Here is an 18256-nt window from a genome sequence, read left to right as displayed (position 1 = left end):
CATAGTATTTATAGTTGATTATAAAAAAATATGTACAATAAATAGAAATACATTGGTAAAAAGAAATTCATGGAGTTAAAAATTTAAAAATAATCTTGTAAAAAAATCCAAAATTTGTCAAGAAATGCTTATATATAAAAAGTGAATGTAGTATTGAAATAAAGGGGAAAACTAAAATGAGACTTTAAAACCATTGAATAAAAGACCATCAATAAATTATGATATTGCATAACTAAGTTGCAACATATTACTCAACCTTTTTTCAAAGTAGTAACCATTAAAGGAATCATAATTAAAATCTTATTTATTATCATTATTATAATTCAACAAGACTCTTGTCTTTCTTCCCTTGTTCACACCACTACTGTTTCTTCAAAAGTCTAAAGACTTTTTCTCACCTTATGAATTCTTCTCTTTATATATTTTTGAAAACCCCTTCTCCTTTTCTTCCATGATGACAAGGTTTCTCCAATAAAAATTCATTCTTTACCTTCAAATTGCTGGATAGTAGCAGCACTGTCATCAGTTATTAAGAGCTTTTGAGTTTTGAATTTTGTCACTTGTCAGCTCCAAACAGGTCTTTATTTACTTTCTTAGTTGCTTGTTTGTTAGTTCAGTTAATTCAGTTTAATCAAGTGTCTGTTTAGATTAACTTATTTGAGTTTTTCTCTTTCTGAGACTTTTTATGACATTTTCATAAGCTGTTTTTCAACATGTTTTCATAAGTTATTCATGAAAGCATATGAAAATAATTGATTTTATTGTATATTTTGTTATAGAACTAGCTTATACATAAATTTTTGATTAAGTTGCTATCTTTGTTTATTAGGTAGAAGTTGAATATTTTTGTTAATTTCGACAGTATTGCAGAATTGTCAACACAACATGGCTGAGTTTGGGACAGATGAAGTGCCAATGTTGCCAGATACTAATCCAAAACAATCAAATGAACACGATGATTCAAAATTCAAAACTCGTGTTTCTAGAACACGAAGTGTATCGATTTCCATTCCCATGATTCCTATTGATCCATACGAAACAGAAACTAATCTTAAGAGACACACCGGTCCTCTGAGGAATAAAAGGAAAACACAATATAATCCAATGAGTTGTCCATTATATGTTACTGATAAATCTGGAAATCTTTTTCGGAAAAATATAATCGCGCCAATGAGCAACGATGTGGAAAGTAAGACAGAAAAGTTTCCTTTAGGTGCCACGAACGAACACGATTTGCAGAATAACTATGCTAATAAAAATGAACATTTAGTAAGATCTGGTCAGTTGGGAATGTGTAATGATCCATACTGTACAACCTGTCCGGCTTACTTCAAGGCTACTCAACAAAGGGATTCGAAAAACTCGCGTTTGTTCAATCCTAAGGTATCGTTCATCTTATTTCAGTTTCGGTCCTTATCTATATTGCTTCATTCGCGATTCGGGTTTGTTCAAGTTTGAATATTTTCAGTTTCAGAATGTTCTCTATGGAGATGCCAAGGATTGGGCAAGAAGAATTTTTGATTTCTTGATTCCAAATGTACCTAGAGTTATGAATCCACATAATAAACTTGTACAACAATGGAATAAGTTTTTTGCAATTTGTTGTTTGGTGGCGATTTTCGTCGATCCATTATTTTTCTTCTTGCTCTATGTGAATAAGGTATGTTTTTTTTTACTCTTTGTGTGGATTCAAATATTGCAAAACACAATAGTTACTATGTGTTTTTGCAATTTCACTCAAATTTTTCTGGCTTTTGCTTGCAGGTACAAAAATGTATTGTTATTAACTCAACTATGACAACAGTGCTTGTTATACTTAGAAGTGTGAATGACTTCATACATTCCCTAAATATTATTCTTCAGGTATGACATTCGTACGACACGTGCCAGAAAACACGAACAAATGTTCCTGAAAAATAGTTTATTTTTTTGCTTTGACACACTTTGAGTCGGTGTCGGACAATTCAGACAAGTGAAAAAAAAATGTTTTCTCTATTTCGACACACTTTTTACACTATTTGATAAGTCTATGAGGAAGCAGGGCTCTACTTATTCTTCTAAGTTCATTCTCGTTGCAGTTTAGGTTGGCTTATGTGGCGCCCGAGTCTAGGGTGGTTGGTGCCGGAGAGTTAGTTGACCATCCTAAGAAAATAGCTCTTCACTATCTTCACACGTATTTTCTTTTTGATCTATTTGTTGTACTTCCACTTCCTCAGGTAACCTTATGAAGTGCTTATGCTGTAACCTGTTATAATAGAAGTGCTTATATGTAAAACGAAGTTAAACTAACAGTTAGCTGTTTCAAAAGCTACTCTGAAGAGCTTATGGAAATAAGATGAAAACAACTTATAAACATATTAAACATGATATAAGTTGTTTCCGTAAATTCTCTCTAACAGTCTCACAAGTGATTATAGTATTAGATAAACTCAAATAAGATAATTCAAACAGGCAGTTTAATGTGAATTTCTTGATGCTCAAGTAACAATCTACAATAAAGTAATGTAAATTATATTTGCAGATGATTATATTGTTTGTCTTACCAAAACACTTGGGAACATCAGGAGCAAATTACGCAAAGAATCTTTTGCGCGCTGTCATCCTTGCTCAGTACATTCCCAGATTGTGTAGATTTCTCCCTATGCTAATTTCTCCAACCGGATTCATCTTCGAGTCAGCGTGGGCGAGTTTCTTCATAAATCTTTTTACCTTTATGCTATCTGGCCATGTTGTTGGATCATGGTGGTACCTCTTCGGTTTGCAGGTTGGTTAGGCTTCTATAATTTGAGTTTAATGATTATGTACTTCACAAATCATCTTCAACATTGTTTCTCTTTCTTGTCCTAGAGGGTTAATCAATGTCTACGAAATGCCTGCAAGAAAACATATTTTGACGAATGCTCAAAATTCATTGATTGTGGACATGGAAGTATTGAGGAACATCGAAATGAAACAAATTGGACTAATTGGAAGATAGATGACAATGCAAGTGCTTGTTTTACAGAAGACGGTTTTGAGTATGGGATCTATCTTAAAGCTGTCAACCTTACTACAAAACATAATGTGATCACAAGATATGTATATTCATCATTTTGGGGATTCCAGGTATGTCTTTAATTTCTTTTACAATATAATATAACTATCTTAATCATTTTTGTACTCATCAATGATTCTGATTAATCTAGAACACATTATTGAAATAATCCGGCGATAAAATGAAATTCTACTAATGCTATAACTGGGTGATTTTGAGCAGCAAATTAGTACTCTAGCTGGAAATTTGACACCAAGCTATTTTATTTGGGAAGTCCTTTTCACAATGGGAATCATTGGATTAGGACTCTTGCTCTTTGCTCTTCTCATCGGAAACATTCAGAACTTTCTTCAGGCTCTTGGAAGAAGGTAGAATGTTTTAATTTACTTTTCTTAAAGTTTATCTAATGCTGCTAGTTAATATTTAACTTTCAATAATCAGGTTTGTAGCTACTTATGGTTAATAAATTTGCGACTTTTTATAAATGGTATTGTTTAGTATTTCAGTCCTAAATAACATGTTTGATTTATATTTTATTTTCTTAAAACTCTCTTCAAGGAGGCTTGAAATGTCACTTCGACAACGTGATGTTGAACAATGGATGAGCCATAGGCGCTTAGGAGAAGATCTGAGAAGGTATTTTTTTTTTCCACATAAGTGTTTATGTATAAGTTGTTTTCATAAGTTGTCTTAGAGAGCTTTTAGTAATAAGCTGAAAACAACTTATGGATTTGTCATAAAAGTTTTCGTAAACTCTCCAAAATAGTTTTACATATATGTAGATAAATTCAAATAAGTCAATTCAGACAGACCCTAAGTTAATGATAGAGTGTTAAAAAGATTGTTGTCCTCTGATATATTTGGTTTTTGACGCAGGAGAGTGCGACAAGCCGAACGCTATAATTGGGCTGCAACTAGAGGAGTGAATGAAGAAATACTCATGGAGAATTTGCCTGAAGATCTTCAGAGGGAGATCAGGCGCCACCTCTTTAAATTTGTTAAGAAAGTAAGCATATCGGTATTTTCAGCGATGAGGCATCACCTTAGTAGTACGAGTTTTTAATATTGTAATCTTAAGGGACAGAGTTCATGTTGCATCAACTTGTCGTTTACACGTTTTAGGTTCGAATTTTCTCCTTGATGGATGAGCGTATCTTGGATGCCATTTGCGAGAGACTAAGACAAAAAATATATATCAAAGGAAGCAAAGTTTTGTACGATGGTGGCTTAGTAGAGAAGGTGGTTTTTATCGTGCGGGGGAAATTAGAGAGTATAGGCGAAGATGAAATTAGAGTTCCACTATCCGAAGGCAACGTTTGCGGTGAAGAACTTCTTACATGGTGTCTTGAGCATACTTCAGGAAACAAAGGTTAGACTTGAATTATTTGTCACTTTAATCTATTTTTTTCGCCTTTTTGATACATTAACTTAGTTTCCCTCGCAGTTTGTGGAAAAACAAGAATTCCAAGACAAAGGTTGATTAGCAATAGGACAGTATTGTGCCTAACAAATGTGGAGGCGTTTTCCATTAGAGCAGCAGACCTTGAAGAAGTTACAAAGCTTTTCGCAAGATTCTTGAGAAGTCCGGGTGTTCAAGGAGCCATAAGGTATTCTCTCTCTCTCTCTCTAATAAGATTTTAGAACTTGTTTACATTTTGTTAAGACTAATCACTGTCGCGGGCGAGTTTTGAGTTAAAATTTTTTAGTGTTTACTGCTCGCATTACTTATCTTAGTTCATTAATTATCGAATGACTATCTTTGTTCTCGAACTATTAATATCTGACATAACATTGCATAATTTATCTTAGGTATGAATCGCCGTATTGGAGATGTCTTGCAGCAACACGAATCCAGGTTGCATGGAGATACAGAAAGAAACGTCTTTATCGCGCTGACACTTCACAATCAAACCCAAACCCGACAACTATTCCTACTAACTAGGTTCAAGGACTAAGTTTATGTGACATCTAAGGTGGGGAAGTGTCTCATATGGTCTATGGTGGATCAATGCTTGAGAATAGTTTTAAACTGTAACAGTAATTGGTGTCACTCGTAGTAAGTAAAAGCAATGTTGTCAAATATCGGTGCCATGGCCGATTGCGGTGGTGGATGTTTTGACAAATGTCATGGCGGGTATGACGGTTCAAAATGGCAGGTTTTTGACTTTCTGTTGTGGTCTATCATCCGCAATCAATAAGATTGAGTAGAAATTCATAATAAAACTCAACCTATGTTTGTTTTCTCTTGTTTTTGTCGAATCAACATCAATTGCCTCAGCTATAATGACATGAAAGACCCTTAAGTTCTTGCTAAAACTGAAGTTTTAGACTATTATCCTATGAAACACGGACACCGAAACACAACAATGACACTAACACGTCGACATTATAATAATCTGAAAAAATTAATTAATTAATCATAATCACAAGTGTCGGTATCACTTTCGGATACTGAATGATATGAGAGACTTCTCCACCCAAACAAACCCTACTTAACAATTTTCAATTTTAGGGAAGACTTTCCCATTTCACCAAAATTTGCTGATTCTTACAATTTCAAAGATAAAATTAGTGATTAGGACAAAGCTTGCAACAAATTGAACTAACCTGAACAAGAGCAAAAACAGACTCATAGGGTTTGAAAACATTATCATCCTTTTTCAGTGTAAGAACATTGATATGTCTGCTGTAGACACCTTCTAATTGCCTTGATGAATGCTTGTTGATGCAGAGATGAAGCTAAGTTTGCTTAAGACTTGTCTTCTTTTTTACCCAAATATAATTAATTATGTTTGGGTTAAATGCATTTTTAGTTTTTTATATTTTTGGACTTGTTTTGATTCCTTATTTAGATTTGGCTATGTGATATGTTGTTGAACGATGAGGTGACAGATAAAATGTTGATTCAAATTAAAAAGAAATATCAGGTCATTTAAAAACCATTTTCTACAGAATATTTTAAAGAAATTTTTTATGTAATTAATTTATGCAATTATAAAACAGTAAAAAAAATCCTAGATTTTGATGTTCATCTTTATTTGCATCTAGAAAATCCACGATTTTGTATCTTGTCTTCTCTTTCCCCTGAAAATCCTAAGAGATAGTTGTTATCTTCACGGTCCACCACTCCAATCATGTTCCAATATTCATCATCAATCAGTCATAGCGTTTCTCGCTCCAATCGTGTTGAATGCAAGTGTGAACTTCCTTTTCCATTGGTGACGGTGTTGACGGATTTGAACACAGGTCGTCGTTTTTTTGGCTGTGGGATGTACAAGGTATTAGTTTGATTTGTAATTTCCATGAACAATGTTATTTTATGATTTTCAGAAAATTTCTCATTTTTCTTCTCTATTTCTAGAATTAGGGATATAAGAGGTGTAGTCACTTCGTCTGGTATGATGAAGAGATGTCTCAACGAACCAAGGAAGTAATATCTTCAATGCATCAACAATTAAACCAAGAAAATGTCAAGTTAAATGAAGTCATTATTAAAGAGGATCAACTAAAGTTGAAGATCAAGTTCTAGAAAATGATGGACAAGTTTACCATGGGAATGACCTTAGGGTTGTTAATTGGATTGATTGTATCAAATATAATAAATTAGTTGATTAGGTTAAGTTTATTAGACTCATTATGTTAGGTTTTTATGTAAGATTGATTATGTTAGGTTGTAAGGTTGTTGTTTTGTGTAATGTAATGTTTTATTAACGCTATGTGAACTGCAATGTAATGTTCTGTTAATGTTGTGTGAACTACAATGCAGTGTAATGTTTTGTTAATGTTATGTGAACTGCAATGCAATGTAATTGATAATGTTAAGTTGAATGAAAAGTTCAGTTAAGATTTTTGTTGTTGACAGACCTGTAAAGTGCAATGTTAAGTTAAACATAATTGTTGTTGTTGAATATAATTGTAATGTTAAGTTGAACATAATATGCAATGTTAAGATTGTTGTTGTGACAGGCCTGTAAAGTGCAATGTTAAGTTAAACATAATTGTTGTTGTTGAATATAATTGTAATGTTAAGTTGAACATAATATGCAATGTTAAGATTGTTGTTGTGACAGGCCTGTAAAGTGCAATGTTAAGTTGAACATAATGTGCAATGTTAAGATTGTTGTTGTGACAGACTTGTAAAGTGCAATGTTAAGTTGAACATAATGTGCAATGTTAAGATTGTTGTTGTATGACAGTTTGTAATTTGATCATGACAAACCTCTAATGTGCAATGTTAAGTTGAGTGCAATGTGCAATGTTAAGTTAGTGTAATGTGCAATGTGCAATGATAGATATCATACCCCAAATTTTGTCCCACCTATTTCATCTACATTCATCAATTATCATTCATTCATCTGCAGCTAAGTCATTCACTCCCATACATCCATATGTGTTCATTTCATTCATCTGTATCCCATTGTTTAATTTAACTTCTTGTGACCATTATAGGTCTAAATCAAGGTGAGAAGTTCAGAACTCTTGGTCACGTTGTTTGATTTATTTGTTCTAACCAGTCCTTGAGGTTTCTACTCATTACATGTCTGTAATCAGTCTAATGACTTAGGGTTTTTGATGATGATCTTTCAATAGGTTTTTCTAGTTAATTTTTAATCAATCAAAATCACATCATTATCCACTCATGCATACATCTATCCTTTGTTTTATTTTGTATTTAGTAGTATGAATGTCTAGAAGTTTATTTGTGTTTGGATTGAAGATTTAGCTTTAATTATTTATAGCTAGATATTAGGTTCTTTTTGGTTTGTCTTGGTTTTGTTTTTAAAATTCTAGCAAGAAAGTTTTTTTTTTGTGTTGTGTTTAAATAGGTAATGACAAATAAATTTTTGTTTCACAATTTAAAATTAAGACATAAATTTTAAAAATTATAATTATAATATTTTGTTCTACAATTTGTTTTATATTTTGTTTTACATTTTGTTTTACAATTTGTTTCACAATTTTAACTTGTTTTACAATTTATTTATTTTATTTGAATTTAAATGAATATTTTGTCACATTTATAATTAAATTATTATTTATTTCTTTTTAAAATTTTAAAAATAGTTTTTATTTTACTTTTTCTTCTACCTCACAAAAAAACAATTAAAAAGGAAGAAATATTTAGTTATATGTTTGCACTTTTGCAGTAGCCATTACAAAATAGAGGGATTTCAATTAAGCAGTAACTAGTACTGTCAAATTTATACAGTGATATTTCAAAGAAAAACTTAAAAAAATTCAATTATATCAGTTACATTTTGCAGTAATCCAAAAAAATAACACAGTAAGTTGATCCTGCCATTTGTTGTTGCTTGTGTCTTTGAGCAGAAAAACATTTTTGTCTTGTTGCTGCAGAAACTACATAATAAAGTTAACACATTTTAATTACTTAACATTTGAACCAAAAAGTCAAATTGCAAAAGAGCATAACAGAGTGTCCCAATTTTAAAATTCAACAGAAATTTGCTCATATATTATAAGATGAATCATGTTATATTGTTATATCAGACAAAAATCCTATGACTTTTCACTATAAAAACAGAAGCATCCACAAAGAGAATTTTCAGACAAAAAAAACACACATCAAAACTCAACAGCAAAACTCAAAATTTCAAAGAAAAAGTCACAAAACTTCACAACCAGATTCATCAAAATCATAAATATCAGCCACCACATGAAGAACCCATATACTTTATGATAAAAAAAGCTTTCACGGTAAGACAAACAAAACCTTAACCACATAGTTCAAATACACTTCACAAAAAAATAGGGTAACAACAACCAAAGAGTTCCAAATCTGAGAAATTCCATAGAAGAAGAGAACACGAGCATAAGGAGTAGAAGGGAGAGGATTCACGCTTACCTGAAGTGAAAACCACCTTCGGAATCAGAACTCGCCGGATCAGCTCCAGTTACTTGAGACTTTCGCTTTTTTTTAGTTTCTTGATACCACTTTGTTCCTTGCGTTGTGCTGATCAAAACCCCCATAAAAATTGATTGAAACTGGGCTTCATGGTTGCTTAATTTCACTTTGATTGTTTAAGGTTTATGTGTAGAATTTGAAATTAAATGATTTTGGTAAGAAATTGGTAAATTTTGAGATCGGATTCGTAACGAGGGAGAAGAGACGGTTAAATTGGTAAATTAAATGATTTTGTTGTTTCTTTCTTTCTTTATTTTTAGTTAGTTTATTAAATTAATTTAATTTTAATTAATTAATTATCAATTTAGAATTTTGTTAAAGTGGGCTTTTCGGTTTGGTCATGTTGCTATTCACTAGTTCATTTTCAATTTGCCTCATCTTTAATTTTAATTTTATTTAATTAATTTATTTTTAATTAGTAAATGTTAATTGATTAAATATTATTTTAGCTAGTTAATTTTACTAATTAAATTTAATTAACTTGATTAACTAATTGAATTAATTTTTATTTGATTATTCTTGATAATTAATTCCAATCAGTCTAATTATATGATTTAACCAATGTTAATCGATTAATTTTGCTAATTAAAAATCTTGTCTTCCGATTAATTCAAATTGACTTAATTAAGCAACTGGACCTTCTAAAATCATTTCTTTCAAGATAAATAAACTCGACCCAACTTTGAGAAACTTTCTCAAATCAAATCATTTATCATCTTCGATTAACAATCCTTTCCACTCTTTTCCCAATTAAAGCATAATTTTAAATTCGTTTTCTTAAACAAACACGAAAGAAGAGGATTGTTGGAATCTAGCATTTCAGCATAACTCTCGAATGATCGGTCCTGAGGCACGCATCTTGGGATAGCCATTCATTCCTTTCTTTCGCTATCAAAACACTTTAATTAACATGGACAAAATAAGGGCCCTTGGGATCAAGCACTCTGGCGCAACTCTTTGAACAATTGATTCTTATCAAGCGTTCGTTGTCCATCAAATAATTTTCTCAATTAATCCGAATAAAAAAGGACTATCGGAATCTAGCATTCCGGTGGAATCCCAAATGTTTGATCCCGAGGCTTAGGTCTCATTATCATCAAATGTTCGTCATTCACTTATAAAACACATTCAACCAATCAAACTTTTTTTCTCGCCGCCGTGCGATCCTCAAAACCTTTTCATAAATGAAGACATCTTGTCTTAAGATGATGTAAAGCAATGCTTCGTCCATAATTATTGAGTTGAGATAAATGACGTTTTTTCCGAATGTTGATTTGTAAATCCATTCGATGTATGGTATATGTTCGCTCCTCATTTGTTTTGGGTAAAACAATGTTTTCGTCGATTAATACAACGTAGCTTTCGCTAAAATCGACAAACAAACAAACATTTTCTACCCAGAACTACGTAAGTCTTGAATTCTCTATTGCACCCGGAGATACGTAGGAGCAAGATTGTGAAATCTTGTCAGACCCATTAATAAAAAAATTAGGTTTAGTTCCTTTCTTCTGCCCCCTAATAATAAAAACCTTTTTAGGTCCTTTCTCATTAATAGAAATTCAAAAACATTTCTCTTCTCTCTCTTTACTTATCCCAAATAAGCAGAAAATCGTAAACTAACATAAGCTAACTTTCAAATCGAAACTAACTAAACGGTTCCCGTTGAATACAACGGACGTGAGGGTGCTAATACCTTCCCCTTACGAAACCGACTCCCGAATCCAGATATTGGTTGCGGTGACCATATCTTATCCTTTCTTTTAGGGGTTTTATCTATATTTTCCCTTTTTCTCTTTGGGAATAAGTAAAGTTCGGTGGCAACTTTGTTTAGTCCATCCCGCGAGCGTGCAAATACGCTCTGCGAACGTCGTATTCTCATTTTCGAGGTACGACAGATGGCGACTCTTCTGGGAACAGGAACATCTCCTAAGCAAGTTAACCCTAGTTTAGTTAGGTTTTCGTATGTGTGTTAGCTTTGTTTTATTCTTATTTGTTATATGTTTTCTTTATATCTTCTTTATCGCATTTTTATATCTATCTATCTATCTATCTATATATATATATATATATATATATATATATATATATATATATATATATATATATATATATATATATATATATATATATATATATATATATACATACATATATTCATGGGCTTTAGGATTTTGATATCATGAATAAAGCTCTACACCCTAGCTTTAGAAAAAGAAGAGAGAACACATAAGTTAGAATTGGAAGTTGTGTAGTGTTAGTCCTCAAGGGTCACTCCTTGCATATCTAGCATGAAGACTCCCCTAGAGTAGAATTGTTTGTAGATCTCGTTATAAGACAGCTAGTCTGTCGCATGACGTTGATTCATGAAGGGTCCATGACTCTAGGAGCCCCCTCTTAGAACCAGTTTCTGCTTTGGTGGTTGCGTAATGTTGGACTCCAAGGGCCTCTCCTTGTTGCATCCAACATGAAAACCCCGCTCAGAAGAGACCTTTCGTTACTCTTGTCATAAAACGGCTAGTCTGTTGCATGATGTTGATACGATTATGGTCCATGAATTTGGGAACCTTATCAAAAATGTAGAAATTATCTCGTGAGTGGGTTTATGGGTAACCAACTTAGAACTATCTGTTAAGAAGCCTACGAAATGGGGTGTTTTGAGTTACCTTATGATATCCTAAAACCAAATACCATGCATTCATGATCATTTGCATAACATCATGACACTCATACAAATTTTGTTTTCAAGGAATTTTCGAACACACAGTTGCTAGCACAAAAAGTTTGTAATGGGTTCAGAAAGAAGGAAAGCATTACCATTCAAAGTCAAAATGCCAGATATTGCCAACATATCAAGACTTTTGAATGAACTTCCTGCATGCTTCAGGGTTACTTTGCAAGGAAAGTTTGGCCAGATTTTGCTAGGGAGATGTGCCTAATGTCTGGTCTCATGATTTCCACGAAATTCAAGACCCCGAATTTCAATAAGTACGAGGGTCACTCATGCCCTAAAAGTCATCTTATTATGTACTATCGGAAAATGGATGCGCACATGGAGGACGATAAACTTATGTTTCATTGCTTCTAAGACAGCTTGAGGGGTGCTCCATCTAAGTGGTACTTAAGCCTTGATCAAAGTAGAATTCATTGTTTCCAAAACTTATCTGATGCTTTCATCCAGCATTATAAGTATAACATGGATATGGCGTCGAATAGGAGGCAATTGCTCAACATGTCCCAGAAAGATAACGAGTCTTTTAAGGAATATGCACAACGATGAAGGGAAGTGGCCTCGTAAGTCGAACCACCCCTTGTTGAAAAGGAGTTAGCAGAATGGTTCATGGATACAATAAAGCCCATGTTCGATGAAAGGATGATGAGTAGTGTATCGGAAAGTTTCTCTGACTTAGTTGCGGTGGGCATAAAAGTCCAGCTTGGATTGAAGAATGGAAAAATGATAACCACCATTGGAACATCCAGTAACAATGTAAAAAAAAATTCCGGAGGTTTTCAAAGAAAGAAAGAGGGCAAAACAAACGCAATGTCGACCAATCAAAGAAGGAGTCACTCGTGGAAGAAGCAACAACAACAAATTGCTCAACAACAACCAACTTATCTAGTGCAATATATCCAAAAACCGTATGTGGCAACAATCACACCATCTTTTAACTAATCACAAGCTCTTATCTATCAACCTGTTCAACAAGCACCAGTACACCAACGAGCACATACGTCACCCGTTTATCAACAACCAAGGCCGCAAGTCCCTCGTCCACAAAATCTTCCAAATCAAAATAGGGTACAAAGAGGTAGACCTCATTTCGCTCTGATCCCTATGACGTACATTGAGTTGTATCCATCATTGCTGCAGAAAGGATTGGTGACTCCCAGACCTTTGGGTCCTCCACCAAATCCTTTGCTTCCATGGTACAATCAAGATGCTCATTGTCTTTTCCATAAGGGTGCCCCTGGGCATGATTTGGAAGGATGTTATGCTTTGAAGCATATCGTGCGAGAGTTGGTTGAGAAGAAGATCCTTTCATTCCGAGATGTTGGACCCAACGTAAAGAGTAACCATCTACCAGCGCATGGTGTTGTTAATGCCATTGAAGATGCATCTGACGTTTGTATAATAAAAAATGTTGAAGATGTTAAAACTCCGTTGCTAGCACTCCATGCAAGATTGGTGGGAGTTAGTTTGATTGATACCTGTCACGACAATTGTGAAGAATGTGTCGTTTAAATGTGAAGGTCATTTCTATGTTAAAAAACAGGGTGGATGTTCTGCTACTAGTGGTTTCATTGTTATGTTATGGTGACCGATGTGTAATTATGCAGGTGCATTTCTTGGGAGTTTTTGAGTTGCTTGGGAGTTCTGTAGGTGGCACTCAAGACCTTGTACTTTCGTTGCACCGTTTTACAAGTGATGTGGATATGGATTGAAAGGGCTTTGGATAATTACAAATACAATATGGATATGTAATGGGTTAAAATGGATATGGGGTTGAAAACGGACTTTGGATAATTACAAATGAAATATGGATATGTAATGTGTTTGATCGTAGTGGATATGGATTGTTATCATTTGGATTTGAATGGCCATGAATATTGAATTTACATAATAAATGGTTTTGTCATTTGAAAAAAAAATAAAATAATAAAAGGGAAAACAACTTCTAAAACTAATCGAATCGACTTGAAAAAATCAAGACATCAATTTAGAAATTAATTAAAGTTAGACTTAATTTGAAATCAATTAAAATCGAATTAAAGTCCACAATTCATTTAAACCCAATTTAAAGTTAGAATCCATTTAAAATAAAAATTGGATTAATTTATTTAGAATTACTTTGATATTAAATCACTAAAATCAAATTGGAATTCCACGATTAAATTGAAATTAGACCTAACTCATAATTAATTAAAGATCAATTCAAATCACATGAAACGAGTTGAACGAGCATAGATAATGATCGATGTTACTAAAGTCGAGATAATATGGACTTGAGGATGGATGGTTGATCAAAGAGTCAACAATTGACCTTAGTCAACCAAGAGGCGTGAATTAGGGGTTTCTAAGCACAGGGTGACAAATCAATTCGCAAGGCACATCATGATTAAAACTCCCCATGATTAGGGTTTGAATCGATCACCAGCTTTGAATCTATAAATGCTTGTATTAACATGGATGCATGATGCATATGAATGAATGAATACATATGAATCTTAAATCATGGGTCAGACAAAAAGTGAAAACGCGGAGAGAAATTTTGGGATACGACACACTATACACTAGATTATTACATACATAAATTTTTCATTAATTTTAATTTCATTTTAAATAGATAATTCAAAATATAAATGTTTCTACCCGGCGTCTCTTCTACTAGTTAAGACTGAAATATTAAACAATACGATATCTAAAAAAAAAGTAAATTTTCCAAATTATATTATTAAAAATTAAATAGTAACTAGAAATATTAAATAAACTTCAAGTGGGATTGCATATATGAAACAAATTAAATTTATAAAATTAAAAAATTTCGTGGTGAAGCAAGAAATCTATTTGCTAGGACTACCACAACATCACTAATGTTCTATTGGAAGTTACATCTGTTACCCATTTCATTCTAAGTTTTCATGTTTGATTTCGTTAGGAAGCCTACAATAAATATTTGCAAATGACAATATAAAAAGTATATGTCAAATTCTAAAATTACTCATTTATCAACCTAACGCATTTTTATTTTGTTTATTAGATTTAAATGATTGTTTTATTAAATATATTTATTTTTAAATAACCTTTGTTGAAGATACAATGGAAAACTCACAGTAGAAAAAGCGTAAAACTCAACTTTTCAAATATATTGATGCGAAAATACGTCCACTTGAACAAACAAATCCCTCGCCAAGCCACCGCAGTTACTGTCGAAACAACCACAATCTCAGAACAACATGCGTCTTTCAATATTCATCATGGTTTAGGGAAACTCATACCAAGAGGAAATATGCTCTAGTTTTGGATTACTTCATCTTATTTCAGTTATTCAAAATTCTAACATATTTTTGTTGGAATTAAATCAATACATGATCAACCTATTATATCATATACTTTAGTGTGGAATAAAATAGAAAATACAAATATATATATATATATATATATATATATATATATATATATATATATATATATATATATATATATATATATATATATATATATATATTAGTATCTAAGTAGTATGTGTATTTTCCTTTTGAAAAGTGAAGAAGAGTTTTGGCGTGTGTCATATAAAAATTTAGATGATGTGACATAAAAATAATTGAAGTGTCAGAGATAATACATGATTCCGATTTAATATATTATAGAGATAAGTATGTACAGTTGTGAAAAAGAATTTTGAAATGTACACATAGGAATTTAAATGATATGACACAAAGATAATTGAAGTGTCGGTGAGATAATACATTATTTTAATTTAATATACTATATAGATGGATATAGAACTAAAATAAAAAAATTATAGTCATTTCTTTTTTATACATGTATCTTATTTAGATACTTATTTTAAGTTGTTCACATATAAGATTTTACATTTTAATTTTTAAGTTTTAAAATTATTAAAATAAAACTTTAAATTTTTCAATATAAAACTACAATAAAAAATTAATTTTTATTTTCATATTAAATTCTAATTATTTTAAGATATTTTCACTAGATAAAGTTTATACATTTATATTATAAAAATCTATTGTGAATTTCTTTTGACAAATATAGTCAATATATTTTTTTAACAACAATATGAATTAATATGAAATAAAAAGAAAATATATGTCGGTAAATTGAGAGTGAAATATAAAATTTATTTTCACAAATTTAAGTAATTATAAAAGTTATAATCGGTGGTTTATTTTTTTATCTTCACTCTCATTTCTTTTTTATACATGTATATTATTTAGATATTTATTTTAATTATTTATATATGCATCATGTGATGTGATGTACAATATTTTTATAGTTTAGTTGTTAAGTTTTAAAATTGTTAAAGTAAAACTTTAAATCTTTTTATATAGAATTAAAATAAAATTAATGTAGTGAGAAAGAAATTGTTGATACAAAACTTTATGAAAATTATATATTTTTGTCTTTTGATAGGATTCGAACTCACAATCTTTTATAGAGAATAAATATGTGTATTTTTTTATTTTTAAAGTAAAGAAGAATTTTGGAATGTACTACATAAGAATTTAGATAATATAACACAAAAATAATTAAAACTATCCTTAACATAATACGTGATTCTGATTTAACATATTATATATACAATTTTTTTTTAATGATTTTGGTGTTTTTCAAAATAAACATGACCCATATTGTCGTTATCGAAGTTCTAAATTTGACAAAAGGAAAAGCACAAAACAACATTATCAATTTAAGATTTTATCATTGTAAAGAAGAAACATATCTAACACACAAAATGGACAAATTTCTATCTATGATGGAAATTGAAATACAAACTATTCATAACGAGACTGATACAAAATATAGATACACTGTTGGCTATTTTTGCTTGATACATAGTTTTTCTTAGGTATGTTTTTTTTAATTATAAAACGTACCTTTTCTTTGTTTCAAATAAAATAAAATAAATCACTTTTCTCTTTATTTTTTTTTAGTAAAATCAATGGATTCTTATCAATTGGCAATGTTACAAATATTTTTTGTAATTAAATATATAATCAATTTTATTTGTTTATTGAACATTCTTCTTCAAATGACCTACTTTTCAATAACTTACTTGAAGAAGAATGTTTAATAAATAAGCAAAATAGGTTATTGCATTTAATTACAACAAACATTTTATCTAGTTGATAGGAATGCATTTTGTTTTCCTACAAGAGAAAAAGTGAAGTTTTTATTTTATTTAAAACATGAAAAAGTAAGATTTTATAATTAAAAAAAAAAAAGTAAATGACTCATACATGAAGAAAAACAATAGACTGGAAAAAATGGACACCTTGTTCAACTTTTGTAAAAAATGGTCTCTGCAGTTTGTATTTTAATTTCATTAATAGCTTGTATCTCATCTCCATTCAAATAATATTTTGAAAATTTTCCATTTCATGTGTTAGATGTGCTTCTCGATCATGTTGATGTGCTTCTCCGTTCAACAGATTTGAGACTTCAATTTCAACATAATGGCTATGTATCTAGGGATGAAAAAAAAACTTGTATTCTTAGATAAAATGTGTCACAGATATGAAGCGAGTAGTTGGATGGATATTCATAGATAAAATAAATGGATATTTATGTACCTGTTTTTTAATGAATGCGGTATTGGGTTTTATGATATTCATACATGCGGATGTCTGTATCCATTAATAAATTATAAATATTATTTAAATATTATTAGTTTATCATACTCTATTTTCCCACAATATGTTGCAGTCAGAGTATCAATCCAATACCACAACATAATGGAACCATATAACATATTATATAACAATGTAGAGATAAAAAACATAAGATAAAGAAATGTCAAACAAGTACACAAACATAAGCACGCAACATAACAAGCTAGACTTGACTCACTTTAGGGAGGAGTCCCAGTAGAGTTTCCATCTGTCGTACCTCGGAAAAAGAATACGACCTCACGAAGCGCAATTGCACGCTCGCGGGATGGACTTAATAGAGTCGCCACCAAACTTTATTTATTCCCAAAAGGGGAAAGAAAAAATATCGATAAAACTCCTAAAAGAACGACTAAGATTATGGTCGTCGCAACCTGTTGAGAATGTATCAAGTGTGAGTAGTGTGGATAATAGTCCCACATTGGTTGGAAATGTGGAGACTTGAGCATTTATAAGTGAGAGAATCCACTCACTTATCACCTTAAGATTTTGGATGAATATGTGGTATGTCTCTCACAAAGGTGTTGCTCTAAAAGAAGAAGTCTCACAATGTTCAATGCTCCCTAGTAAAACCTCCCCTAACAAATGGTATCATGAGCCTTTGGTTCGAGAAAAAGGGACCGACTTACTTGTATTGAAAGTCAACGGTGCCAGTATGGTGAATAAGAAACGTTTTGTGTGATACAAGAAAAGTAAGTAGAGCTTTCACTAGAGGGGGAGCATTGTGGACTCACACTTGAGGGGGAGTGTTAAGGATGTATCAAGTGTGAGTAGTGTGGATAATAGTCCCACATTGGTTGGAAATGTGGAGACTTGAACATTTATAAGTGAGAGAACCCACCCACCTATCACCTTAAGGTTTTGGGTGAATATGTGGTGTGTCTCTCACA

The 18256-nt window shown here is 31.6% G+C and overlaps 1 protein-coding gene and 1 long non-coding RNA gene across 4 annotated transcripts; one reads left to right on the top strand and one right to left on the bottom strand.

Moving 5' to 3' along the window:
* The first annotated feature begins 342 nt into the window (after positions 1-342).
* Positions 343-5311, top strand: LOC127133124 (probable cyclic nucleotide-gated ion channel 20, chloroplastic). 3 transcript variants are annotated; one of them, XM_051061717.1, is made up of 13 exons: positions 343-577; positions 863-1383; positions 1469-1660; positions 1765-1863; positions 2079-2216; positions 2522-2764; positions 2848-3105; positions 3257-3402; positions 3593-3670; positions 3911-4040; positions 4157-4403; positions 4479-4641; positions 4844-5311. In XM_051061717.1, the coding sequence occupies exons 2-13, from the start codon at positions 886-888 to the stop codon at positions 4974-4976; spliced, it is 2325 nt and encodes a 774-aa protein (XP_050917674.1). In that variant the 5' UTR covers positions 343-577; positions 863-885; the 3' UTR covers positions 4977-5311. The 3 variants fall into 3 exon arrangements, with proteins under 3 accessions (XP_050917674.1, XP_050917675.1, XP_050917676.1); XM_051061718.1 differs by having other exon boundaries at positions 357-577; positions 871-1383; XM_051061719.1 differs by having other exon boundaries at positions 357-577; positions 830-1383.
* Positions 2407-5907, bottom strand: LOC127133160 (uncharacterized). The gene is made up of 2 exons (XR_007807158.1): positions 5642-5907; positions 2407-2873 (listed from the first exon to the last, which is right to left on the bottom strand). It is a non-coding gene; the product is annotated as an uncharacterized LOC127133160 (long non-coding RNA).
* Positions 5908-18256: the final 12349 nt, after the last annotated feature.

The sequence above is a fragment of the Lathyrus oleraceus genome, chromosome 1 (assembly GCF_024323335.1).
Source record: "Lathyrus oleraceus cultivar Zhongwan6 chromosome 1, CAAS_Psat_ZW6_1.0, whole genome shotgun sequence".
NCBI classification, from domain to species: Eukaryota; Viridiplantae; Streptophyta; class Magnoliopsida; order Fabales; family Fabaceae; genus Lathyrus; species Lathyrus oleraceus.
The sequence above is the reverse complement of the archived record's forward strand: the minus strand, read 5'-3'. Positions and strand labels throughout refer to the sequence as shown.